At 44.8% G+C, this 20,230-nt stretch overlaps 1 protein-coding gene across 2 annotated transcripts; it reads left to right on the top strand.

Annotated features, from left to right (window-relative positions):
• Positions 1–2,740: 2,740 nt before the first annotated feature.
• TXNDC15 (thioredoxin domain containing 15) lies at positions 2,741–18,463 on the top strand. 2 transcript variants are annotated; one of them, XM_027546465.1, is made up of 5 exons: positions 2,741–2,978; positions 9,695–10,182; positions 12,677–12,840; positions 15,094–15,224; positions 17,743–18,463. In XM_027546465.1, the coding sequence occupies exons 1-5, from the start codon at positions 2,780–2,782 to the stop codon at positions 17,937–17,939; spliced, it is 1,179 nt and encodes a 392-aa protein (XP_027402266.1). In that variant the 5' UTR covers positions 2,741–2,779; the 3' UTR covers positions 17,940–18,463. The 2 variants fall into 2 exon arrangements, with proteins under 2 accessions (XP_027402266.1, XP_027402267.1); XM_027546466.1 differs by lacking the exon at positions 2,741–2,978 and adding an exon at positions 3,404–3,460.
• The last annotated feature ends 1,767 nt before the right edge of the window (positions 18,464–20,230 follow it).

Below are 20,230 nucleotides of genomic sequence, written 5' to 3'. Positions count from 1 at the left end.
AATTAGGTTCTACCTGTTGATGGGGTGGGTTTCCCTGGTGGCTTAGTGGTAAAGAACCCACCGTTCAATGTAGGAGATGTGGATTCAATCCCTGGATCAGGAAGATCCCCTGCAGAAGGAAATGGCAACCCACTCCAGTATTCTTGTCTGGGAAATCCCATGGACAGAAGATCCTGGCGGGCTTCAGTCTGTGAGGTTGCAAAAGAGTCAGACATGACTTAGTGACTAAACAGCAGCAAAAATTGATGGGGCAGTGACAAAACTGCTTTGCACAACAGCATGTGGGATGGGGAATATTTTTGTGGCAATCTTTAGAAAATACGCTTTGCCACAGTGATCTTGTTGTTGTTCAGTTGCTAACTCGTGTCCAACTCTTTTGACCCCGTGGACTGCAGCACACCAGGCTTTCCTTTCTTCACTATCTCCTGGAGTTTGCTCAAACTCACGTCCATTGAATCGATGATGCCATCCAACTGTCTCTTCGTCTGTTGCCCTTTCTCCTTCTGCCCTCAATCATTCCCAGCATCAGAGTCTTTTCCAGTGAGTTGGCTCTTCATATCAGATGGCCAAAATACTGGAGCTTCAACTTAAGCATCAGTTTGATCTTACAGTACAAGGGAGTCTCAAGAGTCTTCTCCAGCACCACACTTTGAAAGCATCAATTCTTTGGGGCTCAGCCTTCTTTGTGGTAATCTAAATGAAAGCAAATACTTGTCTGTTGATGAAAGAGGAGGTGGGGGCGGAGAGAGAAAGAGGTCCTCATGACACCAGACTAAAATAATTTAGACAAACCCATCAAGGGGGATGGACTTCCCTGGTGACTCAGATGGTAAAGAATCTGCCTGCAATGTGGGAGACCTGGGTTCAATCCCTGAGTTGTGAAGATTCCCTGGAGGTGGGCATGGCAACCCTCTCCAGTATTCTTGCCTGGAGTATCCCCATGGACAGAGGAGCCTGGTGGGCTATCATCCATGGGGTCGCAATGAGTTGGAAATGACTTGAGTGACTAAGCACACATTAAGGGGTACAAAGTGAAGGAAAGTTACATGGCTCAAAATAGCCTGGAGTTAAAATTCCCCTCTGGGTCCTCCCCACCATTCTATGTAAAACAAAGAACTCTCTCACCCGAAGAAAAAAAATGGACATTAAGGTAGATTATACCCAGCTCCCAGCCGGTCCAGCCTCTGGCCATCTCCAGAATTCCTTGCACTAGCTGTTTAAGAGATAACTATTCCAAACAACCTTGGAGACGAACAGGGCCCCTTAAGACAGTAGATTTCCACATATATGCCTATATATACTTACTCTTTTCTTGGGTTAGTGCAGCAGTTCACTAATCTGACTACTGCCCCTTCTCCCCTCATTAAAGGTGATCTGATCTGTTCCTGTAAAGTGCTGGTCTTGTTCTTTTTCCGACCTTGCCTTCTCTAACTCCCTTACCCTACACAAAACACTGAGTGCAGGTGTGTAGCTGTGAGTAACAATTTCTCCTTTCTTTTAAAAGTATTTGGCTGCATCGGGTCTTAGTTCTGGCATGTGGGATGTAGTTCCCTGATCAGGGATTGAACCTGGGCTCCCTGCATTGGGAGCCTGGAGTTTTAGCCACAGGACCACAAGGGAAGTCTCAACAATTCCAAATATTATCAGCCTCTTGTGTAAACAATCCCCAGGATGTGTGGTGTTGGTGCACATAGTTCAGCCAAAGAAGATGATGTCAACTTTTTTTACCTAGAAGGAAATGAAAGTAAAACCTGTTTTAAACCTGAATGTTTTAAACTCTCACTGAAAATAAGTGCATGTGCCACCTGGTGGTGAGACAGTCAAATATACATTCTGTCCTGTTGGCTGTATATATTGAGTTGTCATCAGAGGTAGCATTTATTGTAAAACAAGTCTAACATCTGGAAGTGCATGTGTCCAAACAGACAGCCAAACACAAACAAAGAGAGGGGAATATGACATAATAAAGAGGAAAGAGAATGTGGATGAGCCAAATCAGCCTCCTTTTCATTAATCCTAAATTCTTTTAATCCTCTGTCCCATTGGCTTTTCATGCACCTTCAAATCCAGTAAGGACAATATGTTGTTGTTAGTTGCTAAGTCTATCCTATTCTTTGCCATCCCATGACTATAGCCCTCCTGGCTCCTCTGTTCATAGGCATTCCTAGTCAAGAATACTGGAGTGGGTTGCCATTCCCTTCTCCAGGGGATCTCCCTGAACCAGGGATGGAACTGGAGTATCCTGCATTGGCAGGTGGATTCTTTATCCCTGAGCCACCAGGGAAGCCCAAGGTTACGGGAGAAAAAAAGAAAATCTTTGCTACTACACTGTTGGGTGTCAGGTTGTTATTCCAAAAGATGACTGTAGTGATCTAGTTTACAAATGTGGGCTCTTCCACCCATGTTGTCCATTGTCCCAGATCCTTCTGGACCCACTAGAAAATTTACTATAGCAAAACTAGGGCAGCCTATCAGTGGTCGGTCTCTTACAGTGAAAAAAATCATTCGTTGTTTATGTGAATTTTTAAAATAGACATCCTGTGTTTTATCTGGCAACCTGGGAAGGATACCTGGAGATCTGAACCTCCATAAGCGCTCCAGCGGGAGGCTTCTGGGCCTTTCTGGCCCGAGAAGGAAGTGCTGGGCAGGGGCGCGCCAGGCCGCACCAGGGTCAGGCAATTTGGAAAACAGCCCGGAGCCCCAAGGCGCACGCCAGAGCCGAGCCGGAGCCGGCCGCCCGACTCCAAGATGGCGCCCTCGGCTGCTGCCAGCTGCCAAGATGGCGATGCGGGACCGCGCCCGCGCTCCCGGCCTCTCCTCCCCCAGCCTTCCTCCGCCGGGGAGCGCGAGTCGCGTCGCTGTGCGCCTGTTGCCCTTCGGCCTGGGTGTACGGGCCGGTGCCCGCCCCGCCATGCGGCTCCTAGGCTGGTGGCAGGTTCTGCTGTGGGTGCTGGGGTCTCCTGCCCGCGCCGAGGAGAGTGAGTACAGGCTGGGGCCGTGAGCGGCGGCGCGGGAGGCTGTGCGTGAAATGACCGGCAAGGCGGTCTACCTGGGCGACGCTCTTTTATCTGCGCGAAGGCCCCGATCTGCGCGCCTCGCCTCTCCCTGGCGCCCTCGGCGCCCCTCTCCACGTTGTCCTGACCTCTTTCCTCCGGTGGTCCCGGCTCACGGTCCGGGGTGGGAGGCGCTGGGGCGGGATGCCCCGACCGTGTATTAGCGCTTACTGAGGTGTACCCGCATGTACTGAGCACTTTATTATTAATGATAATCATAACGAGTAGCCGACCTGTACCGTGTCGCAGAGTCGGACACGACTTAGAGACTGATCGACAACAACCGTGCCCTTAGTAGGAGCCAGGAACTGTGCATGGTACTTTCTATCATTTTCTCCTTTTGTCTTCCCACCGAGATACGTTCTGAGTATCCCTGTTTTACTGATGAAGATGCTGAGCTCAGAGAGGTGAGCATCTCTGCCTACATTTGTGCTTCTGGTAATTGGCAGAGCCTGTATCTCTCACTGCAAAGCCCGCGATTCACTTTGCACCCTGCAGACCACTTTCTTAAGAAGGTCATTCTTGCTCAGGTTGCCTGTGTGAAGGATAGATGGGAACAACACAGCAGACACCCCGGGTAACCCGCTGCTTGCCAGATCATGCTCTCAGGCCCTCCTCCGTGGGGGAAGGCAGCCACCTGGAGGCATGGGTGGGACTTACTCTCATTGCTCTTTCTCCCCACTCCTCACAGCTGTTAAAGTCCAAACCCTTTGATCGTGCTTGTTATTCAGAACTTAACAGGAATACGCGGGCTTCCCAGGTGGTGCTAGTGTTAAAGAACATGCCTGCCAATGCAGGAGACAGAAGAGATGCAGCTTTCATCCCTGGGTGGGGAAGATCCCCTGGAGGAGGGAATGGCAATCTACCCCAGTATTCTTGCCTGGAGAATTCCATGGACAGAGGAGCCTGACGGGCTACAGTTCATGAGGTCGCAAAGAGAAGGACACAACTGAAGCGACTTAGCGTGCATGCATCAGAAGTATGCAGGTCTTTCCTTTTGCAACAGTGTCCTGGAAAGAGGCAAGGCAGCCGGCTTGCTGAGTTATGAAAAGTAATGAAAACACTTATTAAATGCCAGGCAGTATCCTTAGCACGTTTTGAGCATCATTTGTTATTTTTATTCAAAAGAACTTGTTTCTCTATCACAAAAATTGTATAACTATACTGCCAACAGCAGCAGAGTCCATAGGGTTACATCGATGGTGGAGAGTTCACTGGATATTTCCAATGTCCTGAAGGTCATAAAGGAGAAAAGGAAAAGAAAAAGTACTCAAAACAAATCCAAAACAGATGGTGACTTTGGGGAGAGACGTCCCATGACAGTTTCTGTCTTCCCTTATTCTTACTCAAAATTCTAACTCTCTGCATCACTCAGACTTCCTTTTGATTTTCTATAAGGGAAATCTATCTAGTTGTACATGAAGGTGATCAAGAGCACCAGATTCTATTTTGTGCCCTGATTTTTTTCTCTGGAGATTCTTTCAGGACATTGGCATTCTCCATTTGTTTTCAGTTCAGTCCAGTTCAGTCGCTCAGTCGTGTCCGACTCTTTGCAACCCCATGAATCGCAGCACCCCAGGTCTCCCTGTCCATCACCAACTCCCAGAGTTCACCCAGACTCACGTCCATCAAGTCAGTGATGCCATCCAGCCATCTCATCCTCTGTCGTCCCTTTCTCCTCCTGTCCCCAATCCCTCCCAGCATCAGAGTCTTTTCCAATGAGTCAACTCTTCACATGAGGTGGCCAAAGTACTGGAGTTTCAGCTTTAGCATCATTCCTTCCAAAGAAATCCCAGGGCTGATCTCCTTCAGAATGGACTGGTTGGATCTCCTTGCAGTCCAAGGGACTCTCAAGAGTCTTCTCCAACACCACAGTTCAAAAGCCTCAATTCTTCGGCGCTCCTCTTTCTTCACGGTCCAACTCTCACATCTATACATGACCACTGGAAAAACCATAGCCTTGACTAGACGGACCTTTGTGGCAAAGTAATGTCTCTGCTTTTGAATATGCTATCTAGGTTGGTCATAACTTTCCTTCCAAGGAGTAAGCGTCTTTTAATTTCATGGCTGCAGTCACCATCTGCAGTGATTTTGGAGCTCAAAAAAATCAAGTCTGACACTGTTAGCACTGTTTCCCCATCTATTTCCCATGAAGTGGTGGGACCGGATGCCATGATCTTCGTTTTCTGAATGTTGAGCTTTAAGCCAACTTTTTCACTCTCCACTTTCACTTTCATCAAGAGGCTTTTGAGTTCCTCTTCACTTTCTGCCATAAGGGTGGTGTCATCTGCATATCTGAGGTTATTGATATTTCTCCCGGCAATCTTGATTCCAGCTTGTGCTTCTTCCAGTCCAGCGTTTCTCATGATGTACTCTGCATATAAGTTAAATAAGCAGGGTGACAATATACAGCCTTGATGTACTCCTTTTCCTATTTGGAACCAGTCTGTTGTTCCATGTCCAGTTCTAATTGTTGCCTCCTGACCTACATATAGGTTTCTCAAGAGGCAGGTTAGGTGGTCTGGTATTTCCATCTCTTTCAGGATTTTCCACAGTTTATTGTGATCCACACAGTCAAAGGCTTTGGCATAGTCAAAAAGTAGAAATAGATGTTTTTCTGGAACTCTCTTGCTTTTTCCACGATCCAGCGGATGTTGGCAATTTGATCTCTGGTTCCTCTGCCTTTTCTAAAACCAGCTTGAACATCAGGAAGTTCACGTGCTCTAGGGGGCCTGGAATGTTGGTTAGGTTCGGGAGAGCAGATCTCTACAGAGCTGGTGCATTTGAGAGTGGGGTTGGCTCCCCAGTCTGCCACCTTTTGTTCTTCTCCAGACTTTTAGCCTCTCTGGCTTCATCTCCTGCTCTCATCTTAAGAACAATCCAGTAATCATGTTGAGTTTGACTTCTGATTATACATGCAGTACATATTTATCAACCCAGGGCTACAGAAAGACTGCCATCCCCACCATCTTGGCAGAACTCCCTGTCCAGGCACCCAACCCCTTCCCTAGGTCATAGTCAAAATAGTGCTTGACCCACTTCTGTCAGGACCTGCCTTGCTTCCCAAACCCTGTACTCTGCTGTATCTAACCTGTCATCTCTCCCTGCTTACCTGTTTTCCCATCAGTTTTATGTCCTTAAATTTATCGTATGTCCTAAAAAACAAATCCTGTCCCTTAGTCCCCTGCTGCTGCTGCTAAGTCGCTTCAGTCGTGTCCGACTCTGTACAACCCCATAGACGGCAGCGCACCAGGCTCCCCCGTCCCTGGGATTCTCCAAGCAAGAGTACTGGAGTGGGGTGCCATTGCCTTCTCCGCCTTAGCCCCCTACCTGCCCATAACAACTACTTGCTCTTTCTTTTCTTTTTCAGAGCTAGATTTTCAGAAAGAATTGTGTATGCTTATACACTGATAGATACCACATATAAGAAAGATCATACAGTATTTGTTTTTCTCTGATTTATTTTACTTAGCATAATGCCCTCAAGGAGATCCATCCATGTTATTGCAAATGGCAAGATTTCCTTTTTTTAAATGGCTGAATAATGTGATATATATACACACATATATAATATCACATTAATATATTATTAATGTGATATTAACATATTAATGTTAGTATGTATGATGTATATATCACATTTTCTTTATCCATTCGTCCATTGATGGCTTTCCTGTCTTGGCTTTTGTAAATAACGCTGCAGTGAACATGGGCTGCATATACCTTTTTGAGTGAGTGTTTCTATTTTCTTTGGATAAATACCCAGAAGTGGAATTGCTGAATCACCTGGTAGTTCTATTTTTTATTTTTTGAGGAACCTCCATACTGTTTTCCATAGAGGCTACACCAATTTACATTCCTGTTGATAGTGCATAAGGGCTCCCCTTTGTCCACACCCTTGTCAACATTTGTCATTTCTTGTCTTTTTGATAACAGCCAGTCTAACATGTATGAGGTGATATTTCATTGTGGTTTTGACCTACATTTTGATCTGTGTTGTTTTTTTTTTTTATATCTTGTGTTCTCTGCATCTACTTTTTAAACATGTAGTGCAGTTGTTGCTGTTTTAATAGCCTTGTCTAATAATTCTGACAACCGTGCAAGTTCTGGGTCAGGTTTGATTATTCTCATTATGGATAATGAGGAGAATTTCCCTGCTTCTTTGCACGCCTGGTAATCTTCGACTGGATGCCAGATGTAAATTTTTAGTTTGTTGAATGCTAGGTATTTTAGTATTCTTATAAATATTCTTGAGCTTTGTTCAAATATCCAGTTATTTGAACACATTTTGATTCTCACTTTTCAGGTTTGCTAGATGAGAGCAGAGCTGTATTTACTTTAGGGTTAATTGGGCCCTACTAATCCTCCTGCCAGTGCAGGAGATGTGGGTTCGATCCCTGGGTCAGGAAGATCCCCTGAAGGAGGAAATGGCAACCACTCCAGTATGCTTGCCTGGAAAATTCCATGGATAGAGGAACCCGGTGGACTGCAGTCCATGAGGTCGAAAAGAGTTGGCCACAACTTGACAACTCAACATGCACGCACCAAAGCAAGTCCCTTTTGTGCACTCTTCCCAGGGCTCTGTGACTTAGGAGGTTTTCCAGTGTAGTGGGTGGGGATGGGTCCTATTCCCAGCTCTCTGTGGGTATTGGGTAATTGTTATCTCTAATCCTTTTGTGGTTCTTTCCCTGGTTTTGGGTAGTTTACTTACATGCATATGCTGACCAATACACTCAAGGAGGCCCTTCCACAGATGACCAGAGGGCTCTTTCTGCAGCTCTCCCATCTCCAGGGTTCTGTTGTGCAGACTCTGGCTTTCTTAGTCTTTCTGGACCCTCCATCTCAAGGAGGGAGTCAAGGCCGGAACTCCCTCAGGCAGTAAGCCGGAGCTGTTGTAGGGTTCTTCTCGTCTGTTTCCTGTGTTTTCAGGGATCACTGTCCTTCCCTGTCTCAGTCTCTTGAAGCTTGTTGTTGCACATATTTGGCTGTTTTGGGGGTTGTTTCGGGAGGGAGAGTAAATCTGGTTTCTGTTTTTCTACTTAGCCTGAAATGAATTCCCGGAGAGTGTTTTTGAATTGTCGAATGAGTCTGCAGACATCTGTGGAAATGTTCTTTGAGACATTATACGAGCATGCATACCTTAGGAAGCTCCCAGACCCCTCCCCAGCTTTGAAGCCAATTGGTCATTCACACTCTGGTAGACATGCTCTTTTGCATGCTGGACTCCTTCCACAGCTGCTGGCTCCCCAGCCATATGGTGGACTCGTTCGGGTGCAGCTGCACTCATTCCTTACCCAGAGTCTGGCGGCTGTTTTTGAGGTCATGAGAGGTGCAGGGCAGGAGTCATTATTACAGAGGTGAGTGGAGCTTGCTGTATGGATGTGTGAGACTGCCTCGGACTCCTCACTTACCCAAACCTTTGGCTCAAGCCCCATCTAGTGGCTCCAGAGTGAGAGGAAAGCCTCCTCTTCTGGCTGCTGTGCCAGCTCTGCTGGGCACATCTTTAAGCACTCCTGTGGGCTGTAGCCCAAGGGCAGCAGGCAGGAAAGCAGAGGCCAGTGGTGGAGGCCACCCCAGGAAGAGCTGCTGCTAGCTGTAGTGGTGTTCCTCAGGCAGTGTGGCCTGGCAGCCCTCTGAGGTATCTTGCAGGAGGGTAAGGCCCGCTCTGGAGCAGCAGTTGCAAGACTTCGCTCCTGTTGCTTACTGCTTTGTGCCATTGCGCATCACGCTGAACCTCTGTACTTCAGCTCAGTCATCTATTAAGTTGACTTGGTAACCTTCATCCCATCCATCTCTCAGAGCTGATATAATGGATGCAAAGATGCTTTGCCACAGTAGAATCTTCTACATTGTTCAGTTGCCCAGCTGTGTCTGACTCTTTGCGACCCCATGGACTGCAGCACGTGAGGCCTCCCTGTCCCTCACTACCTCCTGGAGTTTGCTGAAGTTCACGTCCATTGCATCTGTGATGCCGTCCGGCCATCTCATCCTCTGATACCCTGTTCTCCTTATGCCCTCAATCTTTCCCAGCATCAGGGACTTTTCCAATGAGTCATCTGTGTGCATCAGATGACCAGAATACTGGAGCTTCAGCTTTAGCATCAGTCTTTCCAGTGAATATTCAGGGTTGATCTCCCTTAAGACTGACTGGTTTGATCTCCTTCCTGTCCAAGGGACTTTCAGGAGTCTTCTCCAGCACCACAATTAAAGGCATCAATTCTTGGCATTCTGCCTTCTTATGGTCCAACTCTCACACCTGTACATGACCACTGGAGAATCTTCCATAAAACCATCATTATTTTCTTGGATAGTCTCATCAAACAAATTAAATTGTTAAAGTGTTTGTATTGTATTTTCCTAACTGGATGTCTGAAGTGGAATGTTTTTGCTTGTAGTCCACATGGCAAGCTGCAGGTTTCATGTGAAGCTGTGCTCTTGTCCACTTCTGGGCATTCATTAATCTAGTGCCCCCTTGTGATCTTCTTCATGACCTGGAGAATGATGGGTGGCTCTCTAATGGTTTAACGGGAATGTAACTTTTTACTCTGGAGGGGAAATTTTTCATATTTGAGAACTGTGATTCTTTGGGATTCATTTATTTTGAAGTCAAATATGCCTGAGAACATGCTGGCATGTTTTAGTTGCAGAGAAAAGAAGTCACTTATGGTCAGAGGAGCAGCCTGCTTACCCATTCCAGGTGGGGGCTGTGTACATGAATGAGGAGGTGCCTTCCCCTGACCCAGTGGGCCAGGACCCGTCTGCAGAAGAGACGGAGGCGGTGCTGGGGCTGGATGCTGACGGCAACCACATGGTGATGTTGTCGGTCATTCCTGGGGGAGTCGAGGACAAGCTGAGCCCAGAGTCCAGCAGCGGCACCTGTGGGGCCGGAGGGGAGGAGGGCTCGAGGTGCAACCTCCGGGAGAGCCTCTTCTCCCTGGACAGAGCTGGAGCAAGATTCTCGGAGAGAGAAGAGGAGTACTACACTGAGCCTGACGTGGCAGAATCCGACCCCACCCCAACTGAGGACGCCAACACCACCGAAAGTCTGAAATCCCCGAAGGTCAACTGTGAGGAGAGAAATGTGACAGGATTAGAAAATTTCACTCTGAAAATTTTAAATATGTCACAGGTAGGAAAAAATTATTTAGTACTTTTCTCCTTTTCTGCACATTGATTTTATGATTTAATCCTCTGTCATCTTTCACATGCAGAGTCATAATCTTCACCATGTTGCCAGTGGGATAGCATTTAGTGGCTGCACTGGTGAAAATTCACCTGACTTTTTGGATGTATGTAGGGAAAGGAGGAGATATGACTAGTGTTGACTGTGCTTTTTAGGTGGCCTAAACCTAGTCATCCTTGGGGTAATCTCACCGCCAAGCCTCATGATAAAAATCCCAGTGGACAGGGAGGTGCTTGGTATCAGAATCATAGCACTTTTCTTCTCAGTGAGGTACTTGTTATGGAGACATAAAAATGATATGTCTGAATTACTAGAATTGTAATTTAGCATTGTTTGGACCAGTCATGTCCCTGAGAAGTTTGTTATATTGATGGAAAGTTTTTTTTTCCCTCCAGAGAGTATGAACCTAGTGTTTACTCTGGACTGGGAGCTGACACATTCGTCCAGGGCAGCCATGCTTTCCAGCTAGTTGGATAAATGGTGATTCTAAAGAGAATGCCAGGATTCTGACTAATGTTTTCTGTAAGATTGTTAAAGCCAGAGAGCAGAATGGATTCAGGCTGCTTATATAAGAAAAGAATCCTAGCTGTGAGAACTGTGGTTGCTTATTTTATTATTATTTTAAAAATAGTTATTTATTTGGCTGCACTGCGCATTGGTTGCAGCACGAGGGGCCTTCAGTCCTCGTTGCAGGATCGTCAGTTGCAGCATGTGAACTTTTAGTTGCGGCGTGTGGGATCTAGTTCCCTGACCTGGAGTCGAACCTGTGTCCCCTGCCTTGCGACCACAGAGTCTTAGCCACTGGACCACCAGGGAAGTTCCATGCAATTGCTTATTTTAAATTAGGGTGCGTACAGTACGTTGAGCACCCCTCCAAGGCAGGTGTCACACCCCTGCGTGGTGCGTGGTGAATGCTGTGCCTCAGCTGTGTGGACTGTCTCGGACTGTTCCATACATAAACAGGAGAAAGCACTTTGAGTGGTCAGAGTTAGCGTGGTGGCAGGGATGATGCACCCTCAAACTGAACTAACCTCTGGCCAAATACATGGAGCTGACTGCTGAGATTATAGCTTGGGCCTGAGACCACAGTGCTTTAATGATTCTGTTAGATTGTGTGAGATGCACAGTTCTAAGGTTGGGACATTAGCTTGTACCCTGTGAGTACTTAGTGTATAATTAAGAATTATGAAAAATATTAAAATTGCTCTATAGTAATATTAAGAAAGCTTAGAGGAGGAACCCTCCTCCACTGTTAGTGGGAATGTAAGTTGGTGCAGCTGCTCTAGAAAACAGTATGGAGGTTCCTCATCAGATTAAAATTAGAGTTGTCATATGATCCAGCAGTCCCACTCCTGGGCATATATTCAGACAGAACCACAACTCAGAAAGACATATGCTGGCCTTCCCTGGCAGTCCAGTGGTAAGACTTTGTGCTTCCACAGCAGGGGGTGTGTATTTGATCCCTGGTTGGGGAACTAAGATCCCACGTGCCACATTGTGTGACCAAAAACAAACAAAAGAGACGTGCACCTTTGTGTTTATAGCAGCACTATTCACAATAGCCAAGATGCGGAAACAGCCGAAATGTCCATTGACAGGTGAGTGGATAAAGAAGGTGTGGTATGCGCACGCGCGTGCGCGCACACACACACGCTGGAATATTAATCAGTCATAAAAGGAGAAAAATAATGTCATTCGCAGCAACGTGGATGGAACTAGAGATTATCATACTAAGTGAAGGACAAAGACAAATACCATATGATATCACTTAAAATGGATTCATTTTGATATTTGGCAAAACTAATACAATTATGTAAGGTTTAAAAATAAAATAAAATTAATTTAAAAAAAAAATGGAATCTAAAACACAACACAAATGAACCTGTCTACAAAACAGAAACAGGCTCACAGACAGAGAACACACCTGTGGTGCCAAGGGGAGGCAGTGGGAAGGAATGGACTGGGAATGTGGGATTAACAGATACAGGGTGGACAGACTATTACATAGAAGATGGATAAACAACAAGGTCCTACGTAGGGAGCATAGGGAGTTATTATGTTCAATATCCTGTGATAAACCACAATGGAAAAGAATATGAAAAAGAATATATGTATGGATAACTGAATCACTTTGCTGTACAGCAGAAATTAACACAACATTGTAAATGAATTACTACCTTTATTAATATAAAAAAAAAAAAGGAAAACCTTGGAGGAAAGTTGGTGATGCGTCATTTGATGCTGCTTTTCTGTTGGTCCGTGGATCCATATGGGTCCACCCCAGAAGGTTCTCCAGGTGCTACACTGCTGTCTCCCTGCTGTCTCTGCCCCCACCTCCTCTCCCTGGTCTCAGTGGTGCTTCCTGCCCTTGAGTATCCTTCCAGAAGAAGTACCCATCCTTTACTGCTGACTGTAACACTTTCTGTTTCTTTTGCCACAGGACCTTATGGATTTTCTCAACCCAAACGGTAGTGACTGCACTCTAGTCCTGTTTTACACCCCTTGGTGCCGATTTTCTGCCAGTTTGGCTCCTCATTTTAATTCTCTGCCCCGGGCGTTTCCAGCTCTTCATTTTTTGGCACTGGATGCCTCTCAGCACAGCAGGTATCTTCCCCTAGTATCTTCCCTCAGTGGGGTTTATGTCTCATCCCATTGGACGATGGTTATAGTTACTTGGGGGTCGTAATCAGTTAAGTTAGGAGCAGAGGAGGCCGGCTTGAACTTGAGCTTTGAAATGGAATTGAGGGAAGGAAAGACAGTGTGAGCAGTGAGGACTGGCACATTCCTGAGGGAGGCTTTCTGGAGGCTCCTTAAGAAGAAAGACAGTTCTTTCCCTGGTGGAATTTAAAGATGGCTCTGCCTGATGGCAGGGGAGGGGGCAGAGGATGTGTTAGGGTCCTGGCCAGATTGAATTAGCAAAATTAGTATCCTAAGTACGTTCTTCCTGTGTGACTTTCACCTGCAGCGTAGGTCCCCAACCTAGCAGCCTAACTCTTGGCACCCCTGTTTTATGTCTGCTAAGGATTTCTTTCTTTCTTTTTTATTCTTCTTATTTATTGTGGTTGCGCTGAGTCTTTGTTGCTGTGCGTGGGCTTTCTCTAGTTGTGGTGAGCCTTCTCTAGTTGTGGTGAGCCTGGACTACTTTTTGTTGCCATGTGTGGGCTTCTCATTGCAATGGTTTCTCTTATTTCGGAGCATTGGCTCGAGGCGCCCGGGCTTCAGTAGTTGCGGTACTCGGGCTCAGTAGTTGTGGCGCATGGGCTTTATTGCTACCGGCTGTGGTATCCTCCCAGACCAGGGATCGAACCTGTGTCCCCTGCATTGGCAGACAGATTCTAATCCTCTGTACCACCATAGAAGTCCTTTTTTTTTTTTTTTAATTCTTTTCTTTCCTTCTTGGCGTCCTTCCTTCTTTCTTTTTGCTTACATTTATTCTTGAATGCATGTTCTTGGTAGACATTCAATAAATTTGATGAATTATTTTAGGACTTTGATATACATTTGCCTGTGTTTTGTAGTCTTTCACAGTGTTCAGTGGGGTTTTGTCTTTTCTGAATGTTCAGTAAAATAAGTTACAAAGAACTTAACTTACAAAGATGTTAAATATTTTCCCTGTGACTGTGTCTGAGGTAATAAACCATGTCCTCCTCTCCTGCTGTAAGTCAGATGCTACTTCTTAGGTCACATAGCGGTTGTGTGTGAATAAATTTGGGAAGTTTGGAAGATGGTCAAGTTGGTGATGAAAATGAGGCCCTGACTTCAGTGTGGATAATGTTTACCTGAAATTGTTTATGAAGAAAGAAACTGCCCCACAAATTAGTATTTCCCACAAAGGCTTCAGGGAAAGATCTCAGTGGCCTGGCCCAAGGTTACAGACTGACTGGAAGGACATTTGAAGTCACTGTCCAGCTTTGACCAGGCCCTGCACTGGCCCCCTAGTCAGCAGGGCTAGCTCCCAGCACCTGCTTAGCACTCTTTGCTTATGGATCTGACACCAGCCTCCACGCTATCCTCAGTTCCCTGCGGGCTTTTATCATCCCTTTGGTTGCTTCTTCATTTCTGCCTTCTCAGTGCCTGGTATGGTGCCTCAGTTATGGAGAATAGAGGATACTCTGTCTTATTGTATTGTGGGACATGTATTTGCCTCATACGTTAATATTTATGTTACAGCATATTTACAAAAGAAAAAATCCTGATTATCCAATATTACCATTTTATTAGTGGGGGTAACTGAGGCTTAGAAAGGTTAAATAATCTGCCCAAAGGTCACACAGCTGATTCAGTGTTAGAACTCAGGCTTGAACCCAGAGCATTTTGACTTATACCACTGCTCAGTATTCTGTAAAAGCTGAAACAGTTCTGCTCAGGTCATGTTACTTCCGAATTGTCCAGCCTTAATTGTGAGCTTCCTGGTGTGTTTGTTAGATTGTAAATTCCTTTGCACCGACTCACCAACCTAACTGCTTATCCATAAGTTGAACCTTTTATGAGGGATAGAAATGAGCATTCTGGAGAGTTTGAAGTTTCTTCTGTCAAGTAAACTGACACAGCGTGCTTTGTCCATGCATTAGAATTTTCTGGTCTGATCTGTTTTGGCTCTTAGGAACAAAAGTAGTAGAATAATTGTGTCAGGGGCAGCTCCACGTAGTAATAGAAAGCAAGTCAGAGAGCAGAACGGGAATGCCCCCAACCATGACCCATGAGGAAGGCAGTCAGAAACAGCCACAGCCTATTATTTCAGTGTCAGAAGCCTCCACAGGTCACAGGAAACTGGTCCTTTCTCATGTCTTTCCATCCGTTCTGATATCGTAATTGTGTGGGGAAGCCCACTATTAATTCAGGTTTTCTCTCTTGTAGCCTTTCTACAAGGTTTGGCACCGTGGCTGTTCCTAACATCTTATTGTTTCAAGGGGCTAAACCAATGGCTAGATTTAATCATACAGACCGAACATTGGAAACGCTGAAAATCTTCATTTTTAACCAGACAGGTATGTAGAAATAATATGCTGTAGAAGACGACATTTTATTGCTGGAGGAATATGCCTTCTGTGACTTTTGATCAGCTATTACCCTTAAGTGAAGGGTTCAAGATTGGCTTTGGGATGTGAAACTTTTTTTCTGATGAAATGTTGTGGTCCTGTTAAATGTGTGTCAATCAGTGGCAAGCTTAACATGATTAGGTAATACTCAGTTCAGTTCAGTTCAGTCGCTCAGTCGTGTCCAACTCTTTGCGACCCCATGAATCGCAGCACGCCAGGCCTCCCTGTCCATCACCAACTCCCGGAGTTCACTCAGACTCATGTCCATCGAGTCAGTGACACCATCCAGCCATCTCATCCTCTGTCATCCCCTTCTCCTCCTGCCCCCAATCCCTCCCAGCATCAGAGTCTTTTCCAATGAGTCAACTCTTCACATGAGGTGGCCAAAGTACTGGAGTTTCAGCTTTAGCATCATTCCTTCCAAAGAAATCTCAGGGCTGATCTCCTTCAGAATGCACTGGTTGGATCTCCTTGCAGTCCAAGGGACTCTCAAGAGTCTTCTCTAACACCACAGTTCAAAAGCCTCAATTCTTCGGCGATCAGCCTTCTTCACAGTCCAACTCTCACATCCATACATGACCACAGGAAAAACCATATGATTATAGATAGCTTTGAAAAAATGTAACAGCTTTATTGAGATAACATTCACATGCCATACACCTATAGATACATTTTTATATACATTATTCATTCAAGCGTAATATTTACACAGAAATATGCATCAGTCGGAGAAGGCAATGGCACCCCATTCCCGTACTCTTGCCTGGAAAATCCCATGGATGGAGGAGCCTGGTAGGCTGCAGTCCATGGGGTTGCTCAGAGTCGGACACGACTGAGCGACTTCACTTTCACTTTTCACTTTCCTGCGTTGGAGAAGGAAATGGCAACCCACTCTAATGTTCTTGCCTGGAGAATCCCAGGGATGGGGGAGCCTGGTGGCTGCCGTCTATGGGGTCACACAGAGTCAGACACGACTGAGGTGACTTAGCAGCAGCAGCAGCAGTCACTAGTGCCTGTGACTCCTGATGAATTTTCAAAACAAAGCGAACACCTTGAGTAACCAGTGCTCAGATTCAGAAAGAGAGCCTTACCAGCCCCCTTTCTGCACTATCACTCCTGTTCCCCCCAAGGATAAGCACCGTCTTCACTCCTACTATCACAGTATAGCATTCCTTGTTTTTGATCTTCATATTAATGCAGACATACAGTATGGATTCTTATATGTCTGACTGGTTTTACTCACCATTATGTCTGGTGAGTAAAAATCTGGTGGGATTCATCTGCATTGTTGTGCATGGTTGTGCTTTTTTCATTTTTGTTGTTGTATGGAGTTCTATTTATTAATTTATGTGTGCTAAGTCACTTCAGTCGTGTCTGACTCTGTGCGACCCCATAGATGGTAGCCCACCAGGCTCCCCGGTCCCTGGGATTCTCCAGGCAAGAACACTGGAGTGGGTTGCCATTTCCTCCTCCAATGCATGAAAGAGAAAAGTGAAAGTGAAGTCGCTCAGTCGTGTCCGACTCTTTGCGACCCCATGGACTGCAGCCCACCAGGCTCCTCCATCCATGGGATTTTCCAGGCAAGAATACTGGAGTGGGTGGCCATTGTTGATGCTATTTTAATTCCTTAATATTTGCTGAAACACAGGCCCTTGTTTTTATCCTTTAGAAGTCTGAGCACTGAATACTGATGAAATTTCCTTCATTGGAAAAGTTCATTCCTCAAAAGCTTTAATGCCTCAGTTATGAGCACCCACTTTTTCCTGAAATATATTCATTGGAAGTAAATAAAAATTATAACATACCTTCCATATATTCTTAGCTGTATGTAATTACTTAGATCTAACACAGAAGAACGAAGAGCTGAATTACTTTATGGGAGTAACTACCTACCAGGTATTGAGTTATTCCAAGTCTTGTAAAGGATCCCTGCTTGTTGTTTAGACTGATATGGAGAAGGGGAGCCAATTTGTTCAGTGCTCTCACAAAACTTAGAACACAAGTGAAATCTATGTAATCACTTTGGTAATCACTGCTCCCACTGTTGGTTAGTTGCTCTAACAATTCCTTCAGTAAATTATTTTAAAACATTTTGAATTTAGCATTACTCACCCTGTGACAACATTCTGTAGACTCCTGAGAATAGCTTTACTAAGTTGTTGAACTTTGGTCTTGAAAGAGAACAAAAGACACCTCAGACAATGCACCGACATAGACCTTTCTGGTGAGTTCACTGAAATTCTAGTGTTTTAGCTTTGAACAGCTGAATGGATTCCTGCTCCTTTGATGTGGTGGAGAGAAGGGCAAGTTACAAATTACACTGACAGGCAAGTGAAGCCATCCCAGGTTTACAAGCTGTGCTGTTTAAGACCACATATCATTTTGCATGCCATGCAGAATACTTAAGAAAAATCTGTAGTGGGAATGTTTTCTATCTCGTTTGAAACAAAACTGATTTCTCTTTCAGGTATAGAAGCCAAGAAAAATGTGGTGGTAACTCAAGCTGACCAAATAGGCCCTCTTCCCAGCACTCTGATAAAAAGTGTGGACTGGTTGCTTGTATTTTCCTTATTCTTTTTAATCAGTTTTATTATGTACGCTACCATTCGAACTGAGAGTATTCGGTGGCTGATTCCGGGACAAGAGCAGGAACATGCGGAGTAGTGATAGACTCAAAGGACAGTTGGGAAGAATCTCAATCCTTCATTTCAGAGACTAATGCTGCCATTTCATGTATTTTCTCCAGTGTTGACTTACAACTTTAGTCAGATTGAAAGAATCATGTGTTTGCTGAACTGTTGAATGTGTAAAAAAAATTATAAACTGATGTTTTAACTAGTCCTATAATAAGCAAATGCAAACATATTCAGTAGAATTCACCATTCTTGTTTTTACTACTTGAACATTTTAAGGGACTAATCCAGTTTGACATGTGAAGATGTATTCTGGTGGAGTCATGAACAGAGTGACAGTATGCTTACTTAGGCAGAAAAAAGACTTTCAGATTGTAGATTTAGAAAACTGTTGATTTCTTGTATACATCTAAGGAAGTTGATTTTCTGTTCATTTGTCTTTTCTCTTCCAGAATCAGTAAGCAGGAAAATGTTCTTCTATGGAAAGAATAGTTAGGATCAATAGGTGTGACCTTACAAGTAGCAGCTGATGGGAAAATAAAGAGTCGGATACTATGGTGTTTGTGACCTCTAATTTCACTGAAAGGATCTGAAGTGGTTTAAGAAGTTGTTTCTGGGTAAGGCAGATGTTAATCAGCATGCATTAACTGAGCCTTAAAATGTTCTTGGCCTTCTGCTAGGTTTAGTGAAAGCTGAAAGACATATTGAGTACTGTTGTTGCCCATAGTTGATTATGGTCTAGTTTAGGACACATGTAGAAAAGAGACAACGTGTAATTTACATGAAATTTTCGAAAGGCTGTTTCTCAAAGATCCCTTAAATTCAGACATGACAGCTGACTACATAATAATAAACTACTATTATACTGATCATTTCCAGAGTTTAGATAGTTTAGATCATAAGGTATTCTAAGTTCTGTGAAAATAGAACCTTAGATGAGCCTCCTTCCCATAGTGTAACATTCGATAGGGGTTTACAATGTATGTGTCATGCTATGGACAGCTGTGGCTGGGGTATTCCCTGGCAGGAGGGGACCAGAGCTCAGAAAAGTACCATTATTATTTCCATTTCACACAGGAGCCTAAACTGGCATATTGAGGTTAAATAACTTCAGTTCAGTTCAGTTCAGTTGCTCAGTCGTGTCCGACTCTTTGCAACCCCGTGAATCGCAGCACGCCAGGCCTCCCTATCCATCACCAACTCCCAGAGTTCACCCAGACTCACGTCCATCGAGTTAGTGATGCCATCCAGCCATCTCATCCTCTGTCGTCCCCTTCTCCTCCTGCCCTCAATCCCTCCAAGCATCAGTCTTTTCCAATGAGTCAACTCTTCACATGAGATGGCCAAAGTACTGGAGTTTTCAGCTTTAGCATCATTCCTTCTAAAGAAATCCCAGGGCTGATCTTCAGAATGGACTGGTTGGATCTCCTTGCAGTCCAAGGGACTCTCAAGAGTCTTCTCCAACACCACAGTTCAAAAGCCTCAATTCTTTGGTGCTCAGCCTTCTTCACAGTCCAACTCTCACATCCATACATGACCACAGGAAAAACCATAGCCTTGACTAGACGAACCTTTGTTGGCAAAGTAATGTCTCTGCTTTTGAATATGCTATCTAGGTTGGTCCAAGGAGTGAGCGTCTTTTAATTTCATGGCTGTGGTTGCCATCTGCAGTGATTTTGGAGCCCAGAAAAATAAAGTCTGACACTGTTTCCACTGTTTCCCCATCTATTTCCCATGAGGTGATGGGACCGGATGCCATGATCTTCGTTTTCTGAATGTTGAGCTTTAAGCCAACTTTTTCACTCTCCACTTAATAACTTACCTAGGTTATATACATAGTATGCTGATGAATCTAGGATTTGAACATTCATATGTGTATCTGTATTTACAATATTTAAGGAAAAAAAGCCCTCTAATTATTCCATCTCTTATAATAATGTTTGAATATTACCATGTGTGCCACGTATTGCTTTAAGTGCTTGACCTACACCATTTCCTTTATCCTGTACAGTGGCCCTCTGAGGTTGACTCCACTGGAAAATGATTAAGTGAAGCCCTAAATAACTTGCTGTTCATTATATACTTCCAGTGGTGGAACCCAGCTTCAAACTTAAGCATTCTCCAGAGCCTCTATGTGGGCTGGAACCCTGTCCTGCCTTGATGCTATGGCCCAGGCAACCATCATATGCATAACACTCCAGTCTTTCTCTTATGTTTCCCATACTTGTAGCGATTATATAGCATCTTTTTCTCCCTTCTTTTGATTAACAGTGATAAATATTTCACTGTTGGTAATAGTGTTCCTAATCATGGCTATAGTAT

This window comes from Bos indicus x Bos taurus, chromosome 7 (assembly GCF_003369695.1).
Source record: "Bos indicus x Bos taurus breed Angus x Brahman F1 hybrid chromosome 7, Bos_hybrid_MaternalHap_v2.0, whole genome shotgun sequence".
NCBI lineage: Eukaryota > Metazoa > Chordata > Mammalia > Artiodactyla > Bovidae > Bos > Bos indicus x Bos taurus.
The sequence above is the reverse complement of the archived record's forward strand: the minus strand, read 5'-3'. Positions and strand labels throughout refer to the sequence as shown.